Here is a 19,899-nt window from a genome sequence, read left to right as displayed (position 1 = left end):
ATTACTCTCGTGATTTTTGTTAATTACGCTGAGACAGAGATTTTAATGCCGCGCGCCCCTGTTGGAATAATTGCCCGCGAATGTGTCGAACATTTGCACAGTGCAATCCGAAGGCCCTGGTGACCACAAATAATCGCCCGTCCTTAGATCCAGCTGCAATTTGTTCAGATAACTAATGAACAGCCGACAATTTCCTTCATAATGGAATCCGAATTCAAGGTGGATTGCCCGGTGTTATGAGACAAATTACTCTGAATAATGGTTTTATAAGGAGGATTGTGTAACTTTTTATTTGAGTGGAGTCCTGAGTCGACGGCGTGGTACTGATCGGCTCGTCGGGCTTTGTGTCGTCTCCTTAATTGGCGGCTGCCTTACTTATTGTGCTGGTGTTCAGCAATGATCGCCCTTGGACGACTTCACCAATTCATCTTTAATGGCCTCGATTACTGTTAAAGATTGCTAAAGTTCTCCTCCGTAAAACGTGCTGCTAACTTGCTCGGCATTAAGGCGCCTGTGTAGGGGGAATGGACGATGCACAGCTCGGAAACAAGACAGCATGCAGGGTAACAAATCCTAGAGCTAGCTCAGGCAGGCAACTTGGTGCGACATGGTTGGGTTAGAGTCATAGAGTGAGGCCCCGGCCACGGGTGAACAAAGAGGAAGATGACTGAACTTTACTGCCTTCCCTCACAGTGGGAAACGTTGAATCCGCTGTGTGGGGGATGTTCATGTTATCGTGTGTTGTGTTCTTTTCATTCGCATGGCTGCATGGTAACTCAAATCTTCATAACAAGAGGATTTCAGTATAGGAGTAGAGAGGTCCTTCTGCAGTTGTATAGGGCTCTGGTGAGACCACATCTAGAGCATTGTGTACAGTTTTGGTCTCCTAATTTGAGGAAGGACATCCTTGCGATTGAGGCAGTGCAGCGTAGGTTCACGAGATTGATCCCTGGGATGGCGGGACTGCCATATGAGGAAAGATTGAAAATACTAGGCTTGTATTCACTGGAGTTTAGAAGGATGATGGGAGTATCTTATAAAAACATATAAAATTATAAATGGAATGGACAAGCTAGATGCAGGAAAAATGTTCCCTATGTTGGGCGAGTCCAGAACCAGGGGCCACAGTCTTAGAATAAAGGGGAAGTCATTTAAGACTGAAGTGAGAAAAAACTTTTTCTCCCAGAGAGTTGTGAATTTGTGGAATTCCCTGCCATAGAGGGCAGTGGAGGCCAAATCACTGGATGGATTTAAGAGAGAGTTAGATAGAGCTCTAGGGGCTAGGGGAGTCAAGGTATATGGGGAGAAGGCAGGCACGGGTTATTGATAGGGGACGATCAGCCATGATCACAATGAATGGCGGTGCTGGCTCGAAGGGCCGAATGGCCTCCTCCTGCACCTATTGCCTATTGTCTATCCATGTCCTCTTCTCTCCGATGACAGCCCAGCAACATCCTCTCTCACTGCAACATTCTATCTTTGCCCCGCCCCCTCCCCTGATGTCAGTCTGAAGAAGGGTCTCGACCCGAAACGTCGCCCATTCCTTCTCTCCAGAGATGCCACCTGTCCCACTGAGTTACTCCAGCCATTTTGTGTCTACTATCCATGTACCTGACTAACTCTTTCTTAAACGTCGGAATAGTCCCTGCCTCAACGACCTCCTCTGGCGGGCTCGTTCCATACACGCACCGTCCTGAGTGTGAAAAAGCTACCCCTCAGATTCCTATTAAAGAATTTGTTACTGTGCTGTACCACCATGGCTACTGGGGGCTGGTGGTTGGAGCAGATACGAGAGACTTTTGGACAAGCACATTTTAGGAGCCATTTATGCTAAAGCTAGCTACTGTGGGCATATCACATAATTTTGTCTAGATATTTCTAGCAGTATTAGTTTCAACACTTGGGGGCGGACATTAGATGCATAGATGGGTGTGACATATATCATATCGGACAGGAAGTGACCAGACCAGACCAGACCAGGCACAGGGGTGGAGAGACACAGTTCTCACTTAAATAGGCAATAGACAATAGGTGCAGGAGTAGGCCATTCGGCCCTTCGAGCCAGCACCGCCATTCAATGTGATCCCCAATCAGTACCCCGTTCCTGCCTTCTCATCATATCCCCTGATTCCCCAATCTTTAAGAGCCCTATCTAGCTCTCTCTTGAAAGTATCCAGAGAACCGGCCTCCACCACCCTCTGAGGCAGAGAATTCCACAGACTCACAACTCTCTGCGTGTAAAAGTGTTGCCTCGTCTCCGTTCTAAATTGCTTACCCCTTATTCTTAAACTGTGGCCCTTGGTTCTGAACTCCCCCAACATCGGGAACATGTTTCCTGCCTCTAGCATGTCCAATCCCTTAATAATCTTATATGTTTCAATAAGATTCCCTCTCATCCTTCTAAATTCCAGAGTATACAAGCCCAGCCGCTCCATTCTACATAGAAACATAGAAATTAGGTGCAGGAGTAGGCCATTCGGCCCTTCGAGCCTGCACCGCCATTCAATATGATCATGGCTGATCATCCAACTCAGTATCCCGTACCTGCCTTCTCTCCATACCCTCTGATCCCCTTAGCCACAAGGGCCACATCTAACTCCCTCTTAAATATAGCCAATGAACTGGCCTCGACTACCCTCTGTGGCAGGGAGTTCCAGAGATTCTCTCAGCATATGACAGTCCCGCCATCCCGGGAATTAACCTCGTGAACCTACGCTGCACTCCCTCAATAGCAAGAATGTCCTTCCTCAAATTAGGGGACCAAAACTGCACACAATACTCCAGGTGTGGTCTCACTAGGGCTCTGTACAACTACAGAAGGACCTCTTTGCTCCTAATCTCAACTCCTCTTGTTATGAAGGCCAACATGCCATTCGCTTTCTTCACTGCCTGCTGTACCTGCATGCTTACTTTCATTGACTGATGAACAAGGACCCCCAGATCCCAAATGTAATGGCAATTTCTTCCTTTGCCAATGCAAGCGAAAGTGGCTACGGTACTGTTTCATGATAGCGGCTGGATGATCTGTTCTTTTTATCTGTGTAGTCATGGTAACGGAAAGTGGGACATTGTAAAAGGAAGAAATTGCCATCACACACTCATAGTTATGCAGGGAATGGAGGGATATGGACCAGGTGCAGGCAGATATGGGTTGATAGGTTATCAGCTGCAACCTTTCCCCCATTGACGAACTGTACACTGCAAGGGCCAGGAAGCGAGCGGGTAAGATCATCTCTGACCCCTCTCACCCTGGCCACAAACTCTTTGAATCACTTCCCTCTGGAAGGCGACTCCGGACTGTCAAAGCTCCCACAGCCAGACGTAAAAACAGCTTTTCCCCACCAGCAGTAGCTCTACTCAATAACCAAAAATCTGTAGCCTCCTTTTGCTCTGGTATTTTATTTAATTCACATGTTTAATCGATAATGTTTTATTATTAATGTTTAATGTTTTATGTGTCATTCCTAACTGCCACTGTATGTCATGTTGTCACTTGCGGGCGGAGCACCAAGGCAAATTCCTTGTATGTGAATACTTGGCCAATAAACTTATTCATTCATTCATAGACACAAAATGCTGGAGTAACTCAGCAGGTCGGGCCAAAGGCTGCGGAGGCCTAGTCAATAGATATTTTTAAAGGTAGAAGATAGATAGGTTCTTGATTGGTACGGGTGTCAGGGCTTATGGGGGGGAAGGCAGGAGAATAGGGGTTGAGGGGGGGAAGATAGATCAGCCATGATTGAATGGTGGAGTAGACTTGATGGGCCAAATGGCCTAATTCTTCTCCTATCACTGATGAACCTATGAACATCTTTGGAGAAAAGAAATAGGTAATCTTGTGGGTGGAGATCTTTCTTCAGACTGAGTGCCAGGGGAGAGGGAAAGCTGAGGTATGAAAAGGTATAGAGAACAAAAGAATGAATGGTGTGAAAAGGGCAAATCAAGGCCAGAATCGCAGGGGAGCAGTGAGAGGGAGTTATATTAAGATAACTCCTTGGAATAAGAGTGCAGGAAGGAACTGCAGGTGCTGGTTTAAACTGAAGATAGACACAAAAGGCTGGAGTAACTCAGTGGGTCAGACAGCATCTCTGGAGGAAAGGAATAGGTGATGTTAGGGGTCAAAACCCTTCTTCAGACCCTTGGAATAAGAGTTGGTTTTGGCATCATGACTGGCAGAGACATTGTGGACCAAAGGGCCTACTGTTGTGTTGTACTGTTCTCTAACTTCAGGTAGCCCTTGCTTTCTCTCTCTCTCTCCATCCGCTCCCCCTTCCCAGTTCTCCCATTATTCTCACTGTCTCCGACTACATTCTATCTCTGTCCCGCCCCCTCCCCTGACATCAGTCTGAAGAAGGGTCTCGACCCCGAAACGTCGCCCATTCCTTTTCTCCAGAGATGCTGCCTCACTCGCTGAGTTACTCCAGCATTTCTTGTCTACCTTTGTGCTGTTCTATGTTCTATGAGTCTTACGAGCCGGAGATGCGATGCATAGAGTCAGGGTCGATAAAAATAGGGCACTTCAGTCCACCAGATTCATGCTGAAATACATCCTTGTTTACAAGGATGTTGTAAGGACTCGTGGATCTGAGCTATAAGGGGATATTGGGCAGGCTGGGACTTTATTCCTTGGAGCGCAGGAGGCTGAGGGGTGATCTTATAGAGGTGTATAAAATCATGAGGGGAATAGATCGGGTAGATGCACAAAGTCTCTTGCCCAGGGTTGGTGAATCAAGGATCAGAGGATAGAGAGGGTGAAAGTCTTTTTCCAGGGTGGGGGATTGCAGAATAACGCAAGTTGTGAGTCTGTGGAATTCTCTGCCTCAGAGGGCGGTGGAGGCCGGTTCTCTGGATACTTTCAAGAGAGAGCTAGATAGGGCTCTTAAAGATAGTGGAGTCAGGGGATATAGGGAGAAGGCAGGAAAGGGGTACTGATTGGGGATGATCAACCATGATCACATTGAATGGCGGTGCTGGCTCGAAGGGCCAAATGGCCTACTCCTGCACCTATTGTCTATTGTCTATTGGAAGTAGCCTGTGATTTAGGGCCAGTGCAAGCAGTTAAAGAAAGAACTGCAGATGCTGGAAAAATCAATGGTAGACAAAAATGCTGGAGAAACTCAGTGGGTGAGGCAGCATTTTTTAAGAAAGAACTGCAGATGCTGGGAAAATCGGAGGTTTAATTTGGTTTAGTTTAGAGATACAGCGCGGAAACAGGCCCTTCCGTCCATTGATTGCGCGCCGCCCAGCGATCCCCGCACACTAACACTATCCTGCACACACTAGGGACAATTTACATTTATACCAAGTCAATTAACCTACAAACCTGCACGTCTTTGGAGTGTGAGAGGATATCAGATTTCGAAGAAAACCCACGCGGTCACGTGGTGAACGTCCAAACTCCGAACAGACAGCACCCGTGGTCGGGGTCGAACCCCGACCACGGGTGCAGTGGCAGAGTTGAGGCACCACCGTGCTTCACACCTCTACCGCTGCGCCACCGTGCCACCGTGCCACCCGGGACAAGAAAGAGGATATATTGGTACATAGATGGAACAAGAATGGTAGATGCACTCAGGCACGGAAATCAAAATGTGGAGGGGACCGGGGGACAGGGGGGACACAATTTTTTGCCGGCCGCACACACACTCACGCACACACGCGCAAGGCTTCGGAGGCTCAATCCAGCGCTAAATGCAGCTCAACTCTGTCTGTCTCGCCGGGTTAACCTACAGCCCTGCCTGGACTGACGGGATACCAGCGCTGCTTCTCCACGCTGGCTGTGGGCCTGGGCCATATTTCCCGCAAGTCCAGTCTAGGTTAACCTGGCGGGACAGGCAAAGTTGAGCTGGGTTTAGCGCTGCTTGTCTGTGCTGGCTGTGGAACTGGGGGTACAGCTCCCATCTGACTCCCGACCTCTCTGGCCGCCAGTGAAGGGGGGGGGGGGGGCACTCGGGTGGGGGGGGGGGGGGCAGCGCCGGTGAGCCGGGATCGATCCTGGCTGCGGATGAGGCGCAGGTCTGTGCCGAGAGTGTTTTGGCACGTCTCCCTCCCCCAATCATCGCGCTGAATCATCATGTTCCGCCCCCATTGCCTGCTGACCGACGTCTCTCTTGTCCAATCGGCGCCTTCAATGTCCCACCCCCACTGTCTCGCGGAGAGCGGAGATTTTAAAATCCGGATTACAAAAACCTGGGGGGGATGTCCCCTACCTCTCAGAACAGAGGGGGACGTGTCCCCCCTGCCCCCCCCCCCCCCCTGGGATTTCCACCCCTGGATGCACAGTCGTTCAGGTGAGAGGAAAAGATTAACTATGAACCTGAGAGACACAGGTTGCCAGGTACTACAATAACTTTTTAAAGACACTCTAAAGGACTGGTACATGGATAGGAAAGGTGTTGAGGGAATTGGGACAAACGTGGACATGTGGAACGAGTTTAGATGGGGCATCCTGGTCGGCATGGTGACTTGGGCCGGTGTCTGCATCCATAAGATACACACAAATTGCTGTAGTAACTCAGCGGGAATAGATCGGGTAGATGCACAGAGTCTCTTGCCCATATGTGAATCGAGGACCAGAGGACATAGGTTTAAGGTGAAGGGGAAAGGATTTAATAGGAATCTGAGGGGTAACTTTTCCACACAAAGGGTGGTGGGTGTACGGAACAAGCTGCCAGAGGAGGTAGTTGAGGCTGGGACCATCCCAACATTTAAGAAGCAGTTAGATAGGTACATGGATAGGACAGGTTTGGAGGGATATGGACCAAATGCGGGCAGGTGGGACTAGTGTAGCTGGGACATGTTGGGCGGTGTGGGCAAGTTGGGCCGAAGGGCCTGTTTCCCTCTATGACTATGACTCTATGATGGTAGTGGAGGCAGATACAATAGTGGCGTTTCAGAAACCTTTAGATAGCCACATGGATATGCAAGGAATGGCGGGACATGGATTAGGTGCAGGAAGATAAGAGTTGGGCTTGGCATCATACCGCCCGTCTAACCGTCTTTCTCCCTCATGTCTTCAACCCTCTCTCAGTCATCTGTCTTACTTTATCTATGCTTATTTCTCAGGTCAATCTCCTGGCATTTGGAGTCATTATTTACAAGGTCTTCCGGCACACCTCCATGTTGAAACCGGAAGTGAGTTGCTACGAAAATATTAGGTAAGGTTAAAAATCTGAAATTGTCCATTTAAACTAAGTTGCAATATTCTTCCCCTCCATTGTCAGGCTTCTGAACAGTCCCTCCGTAAGCTAGCGGTACTGTCCGATTCACCTCTACCTCATTGCGGACTTTGGACTTTGTCTGTGGAACTGGTGCGCTACAATGCTGAGAACATTATTCTGCGCCCTGTATCTTCCCCTATGCTCTACCGATTGTACTTGAGTTTGCTTGATTGTATTCATAGTATATCCGCAGAGACCGCTCCCTCCGTAACTCCCTGGTCAATTCGTCCCTTCCCACCCAAACCACCCCCACCCCGGACACTTTCCTTTGCAACCGCAGGAAATGCTACACTTGCCGCTTTACCTCCCCCCCCCTCGCCTCCATCCAAGGACCCAAGCAGTCTTTCCAGGTGGGGCAGAGGTTCACCTGCACCTCCTCCAACCTCATCTATTACATCCGCTGCTCTAGGTGTCAGCTGCTCTACATCGGTGAGACCAAGCGCAGGCTCGGCGATCGCTTCGCCCAACACCTCCACTCGGTTCACCCTAACATAGATACATAGAAAATAGGTGCAGGAGTAGGCCATTCACTTTGATAACCTCACATTTGGTTGCAAAAACAGGAAAGCAACCTGATCAACCTGATCTCCCGGTGGCTCAGCACTTCAACTCCCCCTCCCATTCCGAATCCAACCTTTCTTTCCTGGGCCTCCTCCATGGCCAGAGTGAGCCCCACCGTAAATTGGAGGAGCAGCACCTCATATTTCACTTGGGCAGTTTACACCCCAGCGGTATGAACATCCAATTTCAGGTAGTCCCTGCTTTCTCCCTCCTTCCCCTCCCCTTCCCAGCTCTCCCACAGCCAACTGGTCTCCACCTACTTCCTTTCTTCTTCCACCCCCCCCCCCCCCCCACCTCCATATCGGTCTGAAGAATGGTCTCGACCCGAAACGTCACCTATTCCTTCGCTCCATAGATGCTGCCTCACCCGCTGAGTTTCTCCAGCATTTTTGTCTAGCTTCATATACCTGATCTGTTTGGATAGCATGCAAAACAAAGCTTTTCACTTTTACTTCACTAGATGTGGCAATAATTAGCCTAGACCGAAATGAAGATAGACACAAAATGCTGGAGTAACTCAGCAACGTCTCTGGAGAGAAGCAATGGGTGATGTTTCGGGTCGAGACCCTTCCTTCCTACGCTAGACGTCAACGAAAATGTGTTTAATTAATTAAACTCGCGATTACTTTATCATTGGCAAACATCCAGCTTCTTTTCCCTATCAAGTAATATTGAAACTTGTAGGTTGACAAAAGTGCAGGAGAAACTCAGCGGTTGCGGCAGCATCTATGGAGCGAAGGAAATAGGCAACGTTTCAGGCCGAAACCCCTTCTTCAGACTTTTTGCTGCATAGAGATATATTTTAACGTGTATTGTATTTAAACAAGCATTGGAAGTAGATGAGGCTTCACAATACAGTAGGTGTAGGAACTTCTCTTGCCGTGGTGGAAGAGCTTGTGTGGTCCTGAGAACCTGAGAGCGATGCCGTCTGGAGCTATGCTCCTGGTCGAGGAGGAGGTCTCTGACAAAGAGCAATCCAACCAAGACCTCAACGGTGGAACAGGCGGAGGACGATGGCTGACCTTAGTGGAGCGTCACAACGGCTGGGAAGGCGGTTGGATGAAGGCTGCAGCAGAAAAGGGTCTCCGGTCGTCTTGGACTCCATGCCACTGGATCATGACCCAGATCCGTCAAGGACCGTGTGGTGGCTCTCTGTGCACCAGTCTCCCCACGTTAAACAAAGTCACGCACAGGCACATTTTTGTCTACCTTCGATTTATCCAGCATCTGCAATTCTTTCTTAAACCTCTCATGTAAGAAGATCAGTACAGGTTATAGGGAGAAGGCAGGAGAATGGAGTTGAGAGGGAAAGAAAGATCAGCCATGATCGAATGGCGGAGTCGACTTGATGGGCCGAATGGCCTAATTCTGCTCCTATAACTTATGGACAACACTTATTATTATAATAATGCTTTACACAAAGTGATTATATGCACTCTTTTTTCTTTTTGCTGTCTGATAAAATGTGTGTAATTTTTGTATGAACTGTGCATGTGTTGTCCAAGTCTATGTGCCTGGGAAGCTGCAGCTGCTGCAAGACTTTTGTTGTCCCTGTACCTTAAGTTTACCTTAGTTGAGAGACACAGTACGGAAACAGGCCCTTCGGCCCACCGAGTCCATGCCAGCCAACGATCCCCGCATGCTAACGCTATCCTACACACACTAGGGACAATTTACAATTATATCAAGTCAAATAACCTACAAACCTGTACATTTAGGAATGTGGAAGGAAACCGTAGATTCGGAGATTGGGGGCGGTTGAGTTGCTGCCCTACAGCGCCATAGACAATAGACAATAGGTGCAGGAGTAGGCCATTTGGCCCTTCGAGCCAGCACCGCCATTCAATGTGATCATGGCTGATCATCCCCAATCAGTACCCCGTTCCTGCCTTCTCCCCATATCCCCTGACTCCGCTATTTCTAAGAGCCCTATCTAGCTCTCTCTTGAAAGCATCCAGAGAACCTGCCTCCACCGCCCTCTGAGGCAGAGAATTCCGCAGACTCACCACTCTCTGTGAGAAAAAGTGTTTCCTCGTCTCCGTTCTAAATGGCTTACCCCTCATTCTTAAACCGTGGCCCCTGGTTGGGATTGAAGACCCGGCTTCTATCCCAACTACGGGTGCTGTCTGCACAGAGTTTGCACGTTCTTCCCGTGCCCGCGTGGGTTTTTCTCCGAGATCTGCGGTTTCCTCCCACACTCCAAAGACGCACAGGGTTGTAGGTTAATTGGCTTGGTGTAAATGTAGTATGTCCCTAGTGTGTGTAGGGTAGTGTTAGTGTGGCCAACGTGGCCTCTGTGGACCTGTTTCTGCGCTGTATCTCTAAAGCTAAAAATCCCGGAGAAAATCGCGGGGAGAACGTACGAAGTCCGTACAGACAGCGCCCGTGGTCGGGATGGAACCCGGGTCGGTGGCGCTGCAAGGCAGCAACTCTACCGCTGCGCCGCCGTGCCTGTGCACATATGCCAATGAACTTGACGTGACTGCCATCCAAATAGAACAAGTGAGGACACAGATCTGTAAACCTGCAAACGCTGAAAGCTCATTAATTACAAGTGATAAATTGCCCCTGCAGCAGAAGTGACAGCACTGTAATTCAACTAAAACCACCTCCTAAGTAAGCAGGCAGCTGGCGGGTGGATTAAACACAGTGCCACTGGTGTAGGAAGGAACTGCAGGCGCTGATAGACAAAAAAGTGCCCGACTAACTCAACGGGCCAAGCAGCATCTATGGAGAAGAGGAATAGGCGACGTTTTGGGTTGAGAACAGCCTGAGAACAGTGCCACTTCTCCTGGTCTTTCTTTAAGACGAGGTGCTGTGGTGGAACTGATATGTTCATGATTCCCTTACTCTTGGTAAAAGACTGAAGGGCCTGTGTCCCACTTGGCGATTTTTTCGGCGATTGCCGGCGTCATATCAGAGTCACCAAAAGATGTTGAACATTTCAAAATCCAGTGACGACAAAAATAAACGTTGCGGCACTTGAAAAAAACACCGCGCGTCGATACGTCGTCACGCCGTATCACACAGCGAATTTTTCGGTGACCTGATACGTCAGTCAATGATGCCGGCAGCCGCCGAAAAAATCGGCAAGTGGGACCGGCCCTTGAGTGCATTTATCCTATCTATTCCCTACACCTGGGGCGGCACGGTGGCGCAGCAGTAGAGTTGCTGCCTTACAGCGCCAGAGACCTCCGTTCGATCCAATGTACCGAAAGTCTTCTTCACCACACTATCTACCAATGGTGGTGTTGCTGCCTCACAGCGCCAGACACCCGCGTTCGTTCCTGTCTACGGGTGCTCTTTGAACGGAGTTTGAACGCTCTCCCCGTGACCTGCGTGGGTTTTCGCTGAGATCTTCAATTTCCTCCCACACTCCAAAGACGTGCAGGTTTGTAGGTAAATTGGCTTGGTATACATGTAAATTGTCCCCAGCGCGTATAGTGTTAATGTGCGGGGATCGCTGGTCGGTGAGGACTCGGTGGGCCGAAGGGCCTGTTTCCTCGCTGTATATGTAAACTAATCTAGACTCAGCCTCTTGCTCTCCAAGGAATAAAGTACTATGCTGCCCAGCCTCTCCTTGTAGATCAGGTCCTGAAATCCTGGCAACATTCTTGTAAACCTTCTCTGTATTCGTTCCAGCTTAATGACATCTTTCCTCATCAACACTTAGCACAGCTGTTACATAATGTCCCAGTCTCTAGACACTTCCCTGACTGATGAAGGCCAATGCACTAAATGGTTTCTTCACCACCCTATCTACCAAAGGTAGAGCTGCCGCCTCACAGCGCCAGAGACCCAACATCAACCCTGACCACGGGGGCTGTCTGTGCAGAGTTTGCACGTTCTCCCCGTGACCGCGTGGGATTTCTCCGTGTGTTCCTGTTTCCTCCCACATCCTAAAGACGTACAGGTTTGTAGGTTAATTGGCTTCTGTAAACTGCCCCTAACATTTAAGGGGCTGTCCCACTTGCCGATTTTTTTCGGCAACTGTCGGCATCATTGACTGACATATCAGGTCACCGAAAAAGTCACGGCGCGATGACGTATCGACGCGCGGCGTTCCCTCAAGTGCCGCAACATTTTTTTGTCGTCGCTGGATTTTGAAATGTACGAAATAGAAACATAGAATCATAGGTGCAGGAGGAGGCCATTCGGCCCTTCGAGCCAGCACCGCCATTCATTGTGATCATGGCTGATCGTCCCCAATCAGTAACCCGTGCCTGCCTTCTCCCCATATCCCTTGACTCCACTAGCCCCTAGAGCTCTATCGAACTCTCTCTTAAATCCATCCAGTGACTGACTTGGCCTCCACTGCCCTCTGTGGCAAGGAATTCCACAAATTCACAACTCCCTGGGTGAAAAGTTTTTTCTCACCTCAGTCTTAAATGACCTCCCCTTTATTCTAAGAAAAGGGGAGGTCATTTAAGACTGAGGTGAGAAAAAACTTTTTCACCCAGAGAGTTGTGAATTTATGGAATTTATGAAATCTTTCGGCGACCCTGATACGTCAGTCAATGACGCCGGCAGTCGCCGAAAAAAATCGCCAAGTGCGACAGGCCCTGTAGGATGCAAAAATGGGATGCCATAGGACTGGTGTACAGGTGATCGATGATCAGCTAGGAGTCAGTGGCTGAAGGGCCTGTTTCCATGCTGTAGCACAAACTAAAGAAAAACTAAAACCTGTGACTTCACGTTCTGGGAGCACGTTACTTGTAGACGTTGTCTAGCTCGGCATGGATGGTGAACTAATGAGTAGAACGCCAAGTGCTGGAGTAACCCAGCGGGTCAGGCAGCATCTCTGGAGAACATGGATCGGTGACGTTTCACAGAGTGCTGGAGTAACTCAGCAGGTCAGGCAGCATCTCCGGATAACACGGATAGGTGACGTTTCACATAGTGCTGGAGTAACTCAGCGGGTCAGGCAGCATCTCTGGAGAACATGGATATGTGATGTTTCACAGAGTGCTGGAGTAACTCAGCGGGTCAGGCAGCATCCCTGGAGAACGTGGATAGGTAACATTTCGAGTCAGTTGTTCTCCAGACTGGTCCAAACCCGAAACATCACATATCGATGTCCCGACAGAAGGGTCCCGACCCAAAACGCCACCTATCCATGTCGTCCAGAAATTTAGTTTAGATTAGTTTAGTTTAGAGACACAGCGTGGAAACAGGCCCTTTGGCCCACCGAGTCCGCGCCGACCAGCGATCCCCGCACGCTAACACTATCCTACACACACTAGGGACAATTTACAATTATACCCAAGCCAATTAACCTATAAGTCTATACGCCTTTGGAGTGTGGGAGGAAACCGGAGATCCCGGAGAAAACCCACGCAGGACACGGGGAGAGCGTACAAACTCCGTACAGACAGCACCCGTAGTCGGGATCGAACCCGGGTGCCTGGCACTGTATGGCAGCAAATCTACCGCTGTGTCGCCCAGTGACCGATGCTGCCTGACCCGCTGAGTTACTCCAGCACTCTGTGTTCTACGCAAGATGGCGGCATCTGCAGTTCCTTGCGCCTGCAGTGAAGTAATGCTATCTCTCTGTCCCTTGCAGGTCATGCGCCCGGGGTGCTCTGGCCTTGCTCTTCCTCCTCGGTGCCACCTGGACCTTAGGCGTGCTGCACATTATCAAGGGGTCCCTGGTGACAGCGTACCTCTTCACCATCTCCAATGCCTTCCAAGGGATGTTCATCTTTATATTCCTCTGCGTCCTTTCAAAGAAGGTAAGTTTCAAATCTCCGAACAAAGAGCTTGTCAAATGACGCGGGGGTGGATGTTCCATTTGGTTGGTGAGATAGAATAAACCTGTCGTAGGTCCCCCTCGGTCATGACTGGCCATGGATGATGCATCCTAGTAGTTGGCCGCTTGCTCCAAACCTCGGCTAGAGCAGCATCGCTTGTGGCTGAAGCGACCAATATGGGAAACATAGAATCATGAGAGGAATAGATCGGGTAAGCAGGCAGAGTCTCTTGCCCAGAATTGGGGACATCGAGAACCAGAGGATGTAGGTTTAAGGTGAGGGGGAGAGGAGGGGGGGGGAGATTTAATGGGAACCTGAGGGGTAACTTGTTTTTTACAAAGAAGATGGTGGATGTATGGAACGAGGTGCCGGAAATGGTAGTTGAGGCAGGTGCTATCACAACAATTAAGAACCAGTAGGCTCGTGGACAGGGCAGGTTTAGAGCGATATGGGCTAAATGCAGGCAGGTGAATTAGTGTAGATGGAACATGTTAGTCAACGTGGGCAAGGATGGCCTGAGGAGCCAGTTTCCACGCTGTATCACTCTATGACCAGCAGCATCTTTGGAGGACATGGATGGGCGAGATTTAAAGTTGGGTCTGAAGAAGGGTCTCGACCCAAAACCTCACCCATTTCGTCTCTCCAGAGATGCTGCCTGCCCTCGCTGAGTTACTCCAGCATTTTGTGCCTATCTTTGGTTTAAACCAGCAGCTGCAGTTCCTTCCAACACATTTAAAGTTGGGACCCTTCTTCAGAGTCGGAGGTGCTGCCTGACCCGATGTTGGGGGAGTTCTGTTCCCGATGTTGGGGGAGTCCAGAACCAGGGGCCACAGTTAAAGAATAAGGGGCAAGCCATTTAGAACGGAGATGAGGAAAAACTTTTTCACCCAGAGAGTTGCGAAATCTGTGGAATTCTCTGCCTCAGAAGGCAATGGAGGCCAATTCACTGGATGCTTTCAGAGAGAGTAAGAAAGGGCTCTTAAAGATAGCGGAGTCAGGGGATATGAGGAGAAGGCAAGAACGGGATACTGATTGTGGATGATCAGCCATGATTACAGTGAATGGCGGTGCTGGCGCGAACTCCTGCACCTATTGTCTATTGTCTATTGACTATTGACACTTTGAGTTCCTCCAGCACTGTGTGTTCTATACAAGGTTCCACCATCAGTTCCCTGTGTCTCTCCCCGGATTCCATTTTCCAAGTTTCATTACACAACAAAACAAAAAGGTGGTGATCTGTTTTTTTTTAAATTCCACATTTTGATACAACTCGTGAGATATTGCAAATCTTGCGTCTAAGTTAAATAGCTGGAATATTGTTAACGATCTGCATAATTAGCACTGTGAATAGTATCATAGCAACATCTTTATTACATGCTGACATATCGCTTTATATTCCAACGACCACCTGATAATTGGAAATAAATAGCTTTCTAATTACATTGCTATTCAAAGTATATACAAGCATTAGCATTATTACCCCAGGAACCGTGAGACTCTGAGATAGCTCGGGCCCTGATGTTGTCAATAATGAAGTTTTAGTTGCTGGCTTATTTGTTTGTGACTTGTTCCCTCCCGCAGTCTTCCACAGCAAATTTCAGCAAACAAGTTTAGATTAGTTCAGTTTGGTTTAGTTTATTGTCACGTGTGCCGAGGTACAGTGAAAAGCCTTTGTTGCGTGCTAACCAGTCAGCGGAAAGACAATACGTGATTACAATCGAGCCATTTACAGTGTACAGATACATGATAAGGGAATAACATTCAGCGCAAGGTAAAGCCAGCAAAGTCTGATCAAGGATAGTCCGAGCGTCACCAAAGAGGTAGATAGTAGTTCAGCACTGCTCTCTGGTTGTGGAAGGATGCTTCCGTTAAGACAGGGGCGGGGAACCTCTTCATGCTGGAAAGCCACATTAAGTTAGCTGTAATCTAATAAGGCCGCATCCAAGAAACTTTAATTAGATATACTTCAAAATGTACATTATTTTGTTAAAATAGCCCTCATGACTTACTAATGTTTTAATTGTGGCCGTCAGTCCGGGAGGATTATTTCATTGAATCTTCTTTTACCCTCTGGTATTTTAAATACGTTCATTTTAAGATTAAAATAAAAATCATAAAAGATGAACAAAAACATACTAATAAAAATAAAAGGATTTGTTCTACAAAATTTGGATTCATTCAAAAGGCCGCACTTAATGGCCTAGAAGGCCGCAGATTCCCCACCCCTGCATTAAGAGATACAACGTGGAAACAGACCGTTCTCAGCCCACCGAGTGCGCGCCGGCCAGCGATCCCCGCACACTAACGCTATCCTACACACACTAGAGACGATTTACATTCATACCATGCCAATCAGCCTACGAACCTGCACATCTTTGGAGTGCGGTCTTAAGCACTCATTTACCCTAATTCCAATATATTCACTTCACATGTACGTCGACTCCTCCCAGATTCCACCACACAAGGCTAGTTACAGCAGCCAATTGACCTGCAAGTTCCCTGGGGTGTGGGAGGAAACCAGAGCACCTGGTGGAAACCCACTCGGTCACAGGGGGAGAACGTGCAAACTTCATGCAGGCAGCACCGGGGCAGCTCAGGATTGAGCCTGGGAGATAGACACCAAAAGCTGGAGTAATTGAGTGGGTCAGGCAACATCTCTTCTGCTTCTTCTTCTCCTTCTTGCGTTTGAGGCAGCAGAAGTCTGCAGCGCGGCGATGCCATCCGCTTTCGACATCCGTAGGTGCCCGCCCTAAAAAAGGGCGCATGCTCCGGGTTGGCGCCAAGCTGCGGCGACTGCTGCTGTCTCTGTTTGTTGTCGTAGGCCTGACTGAGGTCAGATGACAGGGCTCACCGCGGGGAGTTCAGCAGCATGAGCCCCAACATGAGCATCTGTGCGGAGAGGGAATAGGTGACGTTTCGGGTCGGAACCCTTCTTCAGACCCTGAAATCTGGAGAGTTGGAACCGTGAAATACCAGCTCTACTAGTTGTGCTCCCCCTTGAATTATGTCTTCCTAAAGATTCATTGCATGCGATTAATCTGAGCTAATTGTGTTCTTAAGGGGCTGTCCCACTGCGGCAACCTAATTGGCAAGTTTTGAAGAGTTTGCCCTCAACTCATGCTCGCAGCATGGTCGACACAAGGTCCTAGGAGGTCTGCGTTACTCTCCTTCATGCTCGAGAGTAGTCCCCGCGTACTCGAGGCCTCAGCTCGGTCGCGGTGTATTTTTCAACATGTTGAAAAATGCCCGCGAGTAAAAAAAGGTCGCCATGGAAAAAATCTATATATTTTTTACTCGTAGGTTTAGTCAAACTAGGTCGTAGTAGGTCGGCATGTTAGTCGTAGGTAATCAAAGGTAGTCGTAGATAATCTTCATCATAGTCGTAGGGAGATCGAAAGAGGTTGTCTTCACTCTCCACCATTCGGTGTCCAATTTTTCCAAAGCTAGTCGTAGCTAGTCTTCAACATAGTCGAAGGAGGTCTTCAAAATGACACTTTTTCAAAAGGGCCCGTCCCACTTGGACGACCTAATCCGCGAGTTCTGGTGAGTTTGCTCTCGACTCATACTCGCAGCATGGTCGACACGAGGTCACAGGAGGTCTTCATAACTCTCCTTCATGCTCGAGAGTGGTCCCCTCGTTCTCCAACATGTCATTTTTTCAAACTCTTCTAAACTCTTCTAAACTCGCCAATTATGTCGCCCAAGTGGGACAGCCCCTAAACTTTCCTGAACTCTTCTAAACTCGCCAATTAGGTCACCGCAGTGGGACAGCCCCTGAGGGAGAGAGAAGGCCGGAATGGAACTGAACAGTAAATAGATTTGAAATCATCTTTCTGGCACCATTCTGAGTAAATTATGCATCTTGTTTAGCAAGGATTTCCTGATGGACTTTGGCACTTAATATACATTCTGCTGTTGTTTAAGGTTTTATTGATTCGGACAAAAGTGTCACTGTAACCGAGCTTGTCAACAATCCTCTTTTAATGCTGTGGAGAGGAGATAATCAATTACTGGTTCACCATCCTCAGTGGGCCAAGGTCAAAGTTCACAAGCACGCGACACGTTGATCCTGCAATCATTACTTTTTGATGCGATCCCTTTAATCAATGCTATCAATATTCTCTCCACTCTGTGCCTTGTTTAATCTTTGTCAGTGCAGGTCACTCCAACACAAGTGGGAATTGCAACCGTCTACGTTTAGACGGTTGGCAATTCATTAACCCTTCCCATGCCCATTGTGGATCCCCAGATATTACAATTCCGCATGTCCCCTCGTAGAGTCGTAGAGTGATACAGCGTGGAAACAGGCCCTTCGGCCCAACTTGCCCGCACCGGCCAGCATGGGCCTCTCTGACCTTGCTTTCCAGTTGCACATCTTAATGTCGATCTAGAGTCAAGAGTCAAGAGTGCTTTACTGTCATATGTCCAGAAAAAGAACAATTAAATAATTATATTATTAATTGATATAAATATTATATTAATTCTCATATATTTATTTATTTGTCTGTTTCTTATATATATATTTATATACACACACTCAGACACACACAACACACATACACACACATATATATAATATGAATATAGACACAGACACACACTTATACACACATACACATATGTGTGCAGGTGCGTGTCTCTGTGTGTGTGTGTGTGTGTGTGTGTGTGTGTGTGTGTGTGTGTGTGTGTGTGTGTGTGTGTGTGTGTGTGTGTGTGTGTGTCTATATATATATACACATGCCTAAAATATATACGTGTGTGTGTATGTATATATATAGATCTAGACTGTGGAACAGCATCCCTCTTCTCATCAGAACTGCCCCCTCCATCGACTCCTTTAAGTCTAGACTTAAAACTTATTTCTACTCCCAAGCGTTTGTTGAGGTCCTCTGAGGGAGCGCTGTATGTATGTATTTATGTATGTATTGTTCGATCTATGTACCACTGTATGTAGCACGTTAGTACCTGCACTGATGTAAAGCACTTTGGTCAACGAGAGTTGTTTTAAAATGTGATATAGAAATAAAATTGACTCGACTTAACTTGACCTGACATATACACACACATATATACACACATATATATACACACATATATATACACACATATATATACACACATATATATACACACATATATATACACACATATATATACACACATATATATACACACATATATATACACACATATATATATACACATATATATACACACATATATATACACACATATATATACACACATATATATACACACATATATATACACACATATATATACACACATATGTATACATACATATATATACACACATATATATACACACATATATATACACACACATATATACACACATATATATACACACATATATACACACATATATATACACACATATATATACACACATATATATACACATATATATACACACATATATACACACATATATATACACACATATATATACACATATATATACACACATATATATACACACATATATATACACACATATATATATACACACATACATATTTTAGGCATGTATATATACACACAAACACACACACACGCATATATATTTTAGGCATGTATATATGTAGGCATTTTTAGGCATGTATATATATGCCTACTCCCATTGTCTATTGTCTATTGTCTGCTAACATGGTTTTATTTCATTTTCCCTGGCAGATTCAGAAGGAGTACTACAGATTATTTAAGAACGTGCCCTGCTGCTTTGAGTACCTCAAATAAATCTGACGGAAGATGGACAACCAACAGGAGATGGGAGAAGATAGACCGCTCGGACGAGTTGCCAATGACGTTGATGGGTTGTGACCATAATTTATTTAGAGCTTTACTATGGGGTGGGCTTCATTGGGATAGAGTGGGTGGTGGAAAAAACACAGGTAACTTACAAATCCCACACCTAGTCTTCCGTTCCACGTGGATTCCCTTCGATTTTTGTTTAATGGCCTTGTTCGGCATTAGCAAGTTGGGCCAACACGCTCCTTGCTGAGCTGTATAACTCCAAGCCTTAGTTTTTATTGACGCAGCGCGGAAACAAACCCTTTGGAACTCGAGTCCGCGCCGACCAGCGACCCCCCCCGCACATTAACACTACCCTACACACACAAGATGGTCAATTTCACATTTATACCAAGCCAATTAACCTGTACGTCTTTGGAGTGTGGGAGGAAACCGAAGATCCCGGAGAAAGCCCACGCAGGTCACGGGGAGAACGTGCAAACTCCGCACAGACAGCACCCGTAGTCAGGATCGAACCAGGGTCGCTGGCGCTGCGAGGCAGCAACTCTACCGCTGCGTGCCGCCCAGTTACAACAATTACTTCTTTTGTGTTA

The 19,899-nt window shown here is 47.5% G+C and overlaps 1 protein-coding gene across 1 annotated transcript in view; it reads left to right on the top strand.

Moving 5' to 3' along the window:
• adgrl4 (adhesion G protein-coupled receptor L4) overlaps positions 1-19,678 on the top strand; it is a 91,549-nt gene extending 71,871 nt beyond the window's left edge. Inside the window, exons 13-15 of the mRNA XM_033029071.1 lie at positions 7,066-7,157; positions 13,345-13,513; positions 19,229-19,678. Of these exons, the coding sequence (XP_032884962.1) occupies positions 7,066-7,157; positions 13,345-13,513; positions 19,229-19,291 (324 nt within the window). The 3' untranslated portion in view covers positions 19,292-19,678. The remainder of the gene's footprint in view (positions 1-7,065; positions 7,158-13,344; positions 13,514-19,228) is intronic.
• Positions 19,679-19,899: the final 221 nt, after the last annotated feature.

Source organism: Amblyraja radiata, chromosome 10 (genome assembly GCF_010909765.2).
Source record: "Amblyraja radiata isolate CabotCenter1 chromosome 10, sAmbRad1.1.pri, whole genome shotgun sequence".
Classification (NCBI taxonomy): domain Eukaryota; kingdom Metazoa; phylum Chordata; class Chondrichthyes; order Rajiformes; family Rajidae; genus Amblyraja; species Amblyraja radiata.
The sequence above is the reverse complement of the archived record's forward strand: the minus strand, read 5'-3'. Positions and strand labels throughout refer to the sequence as shown.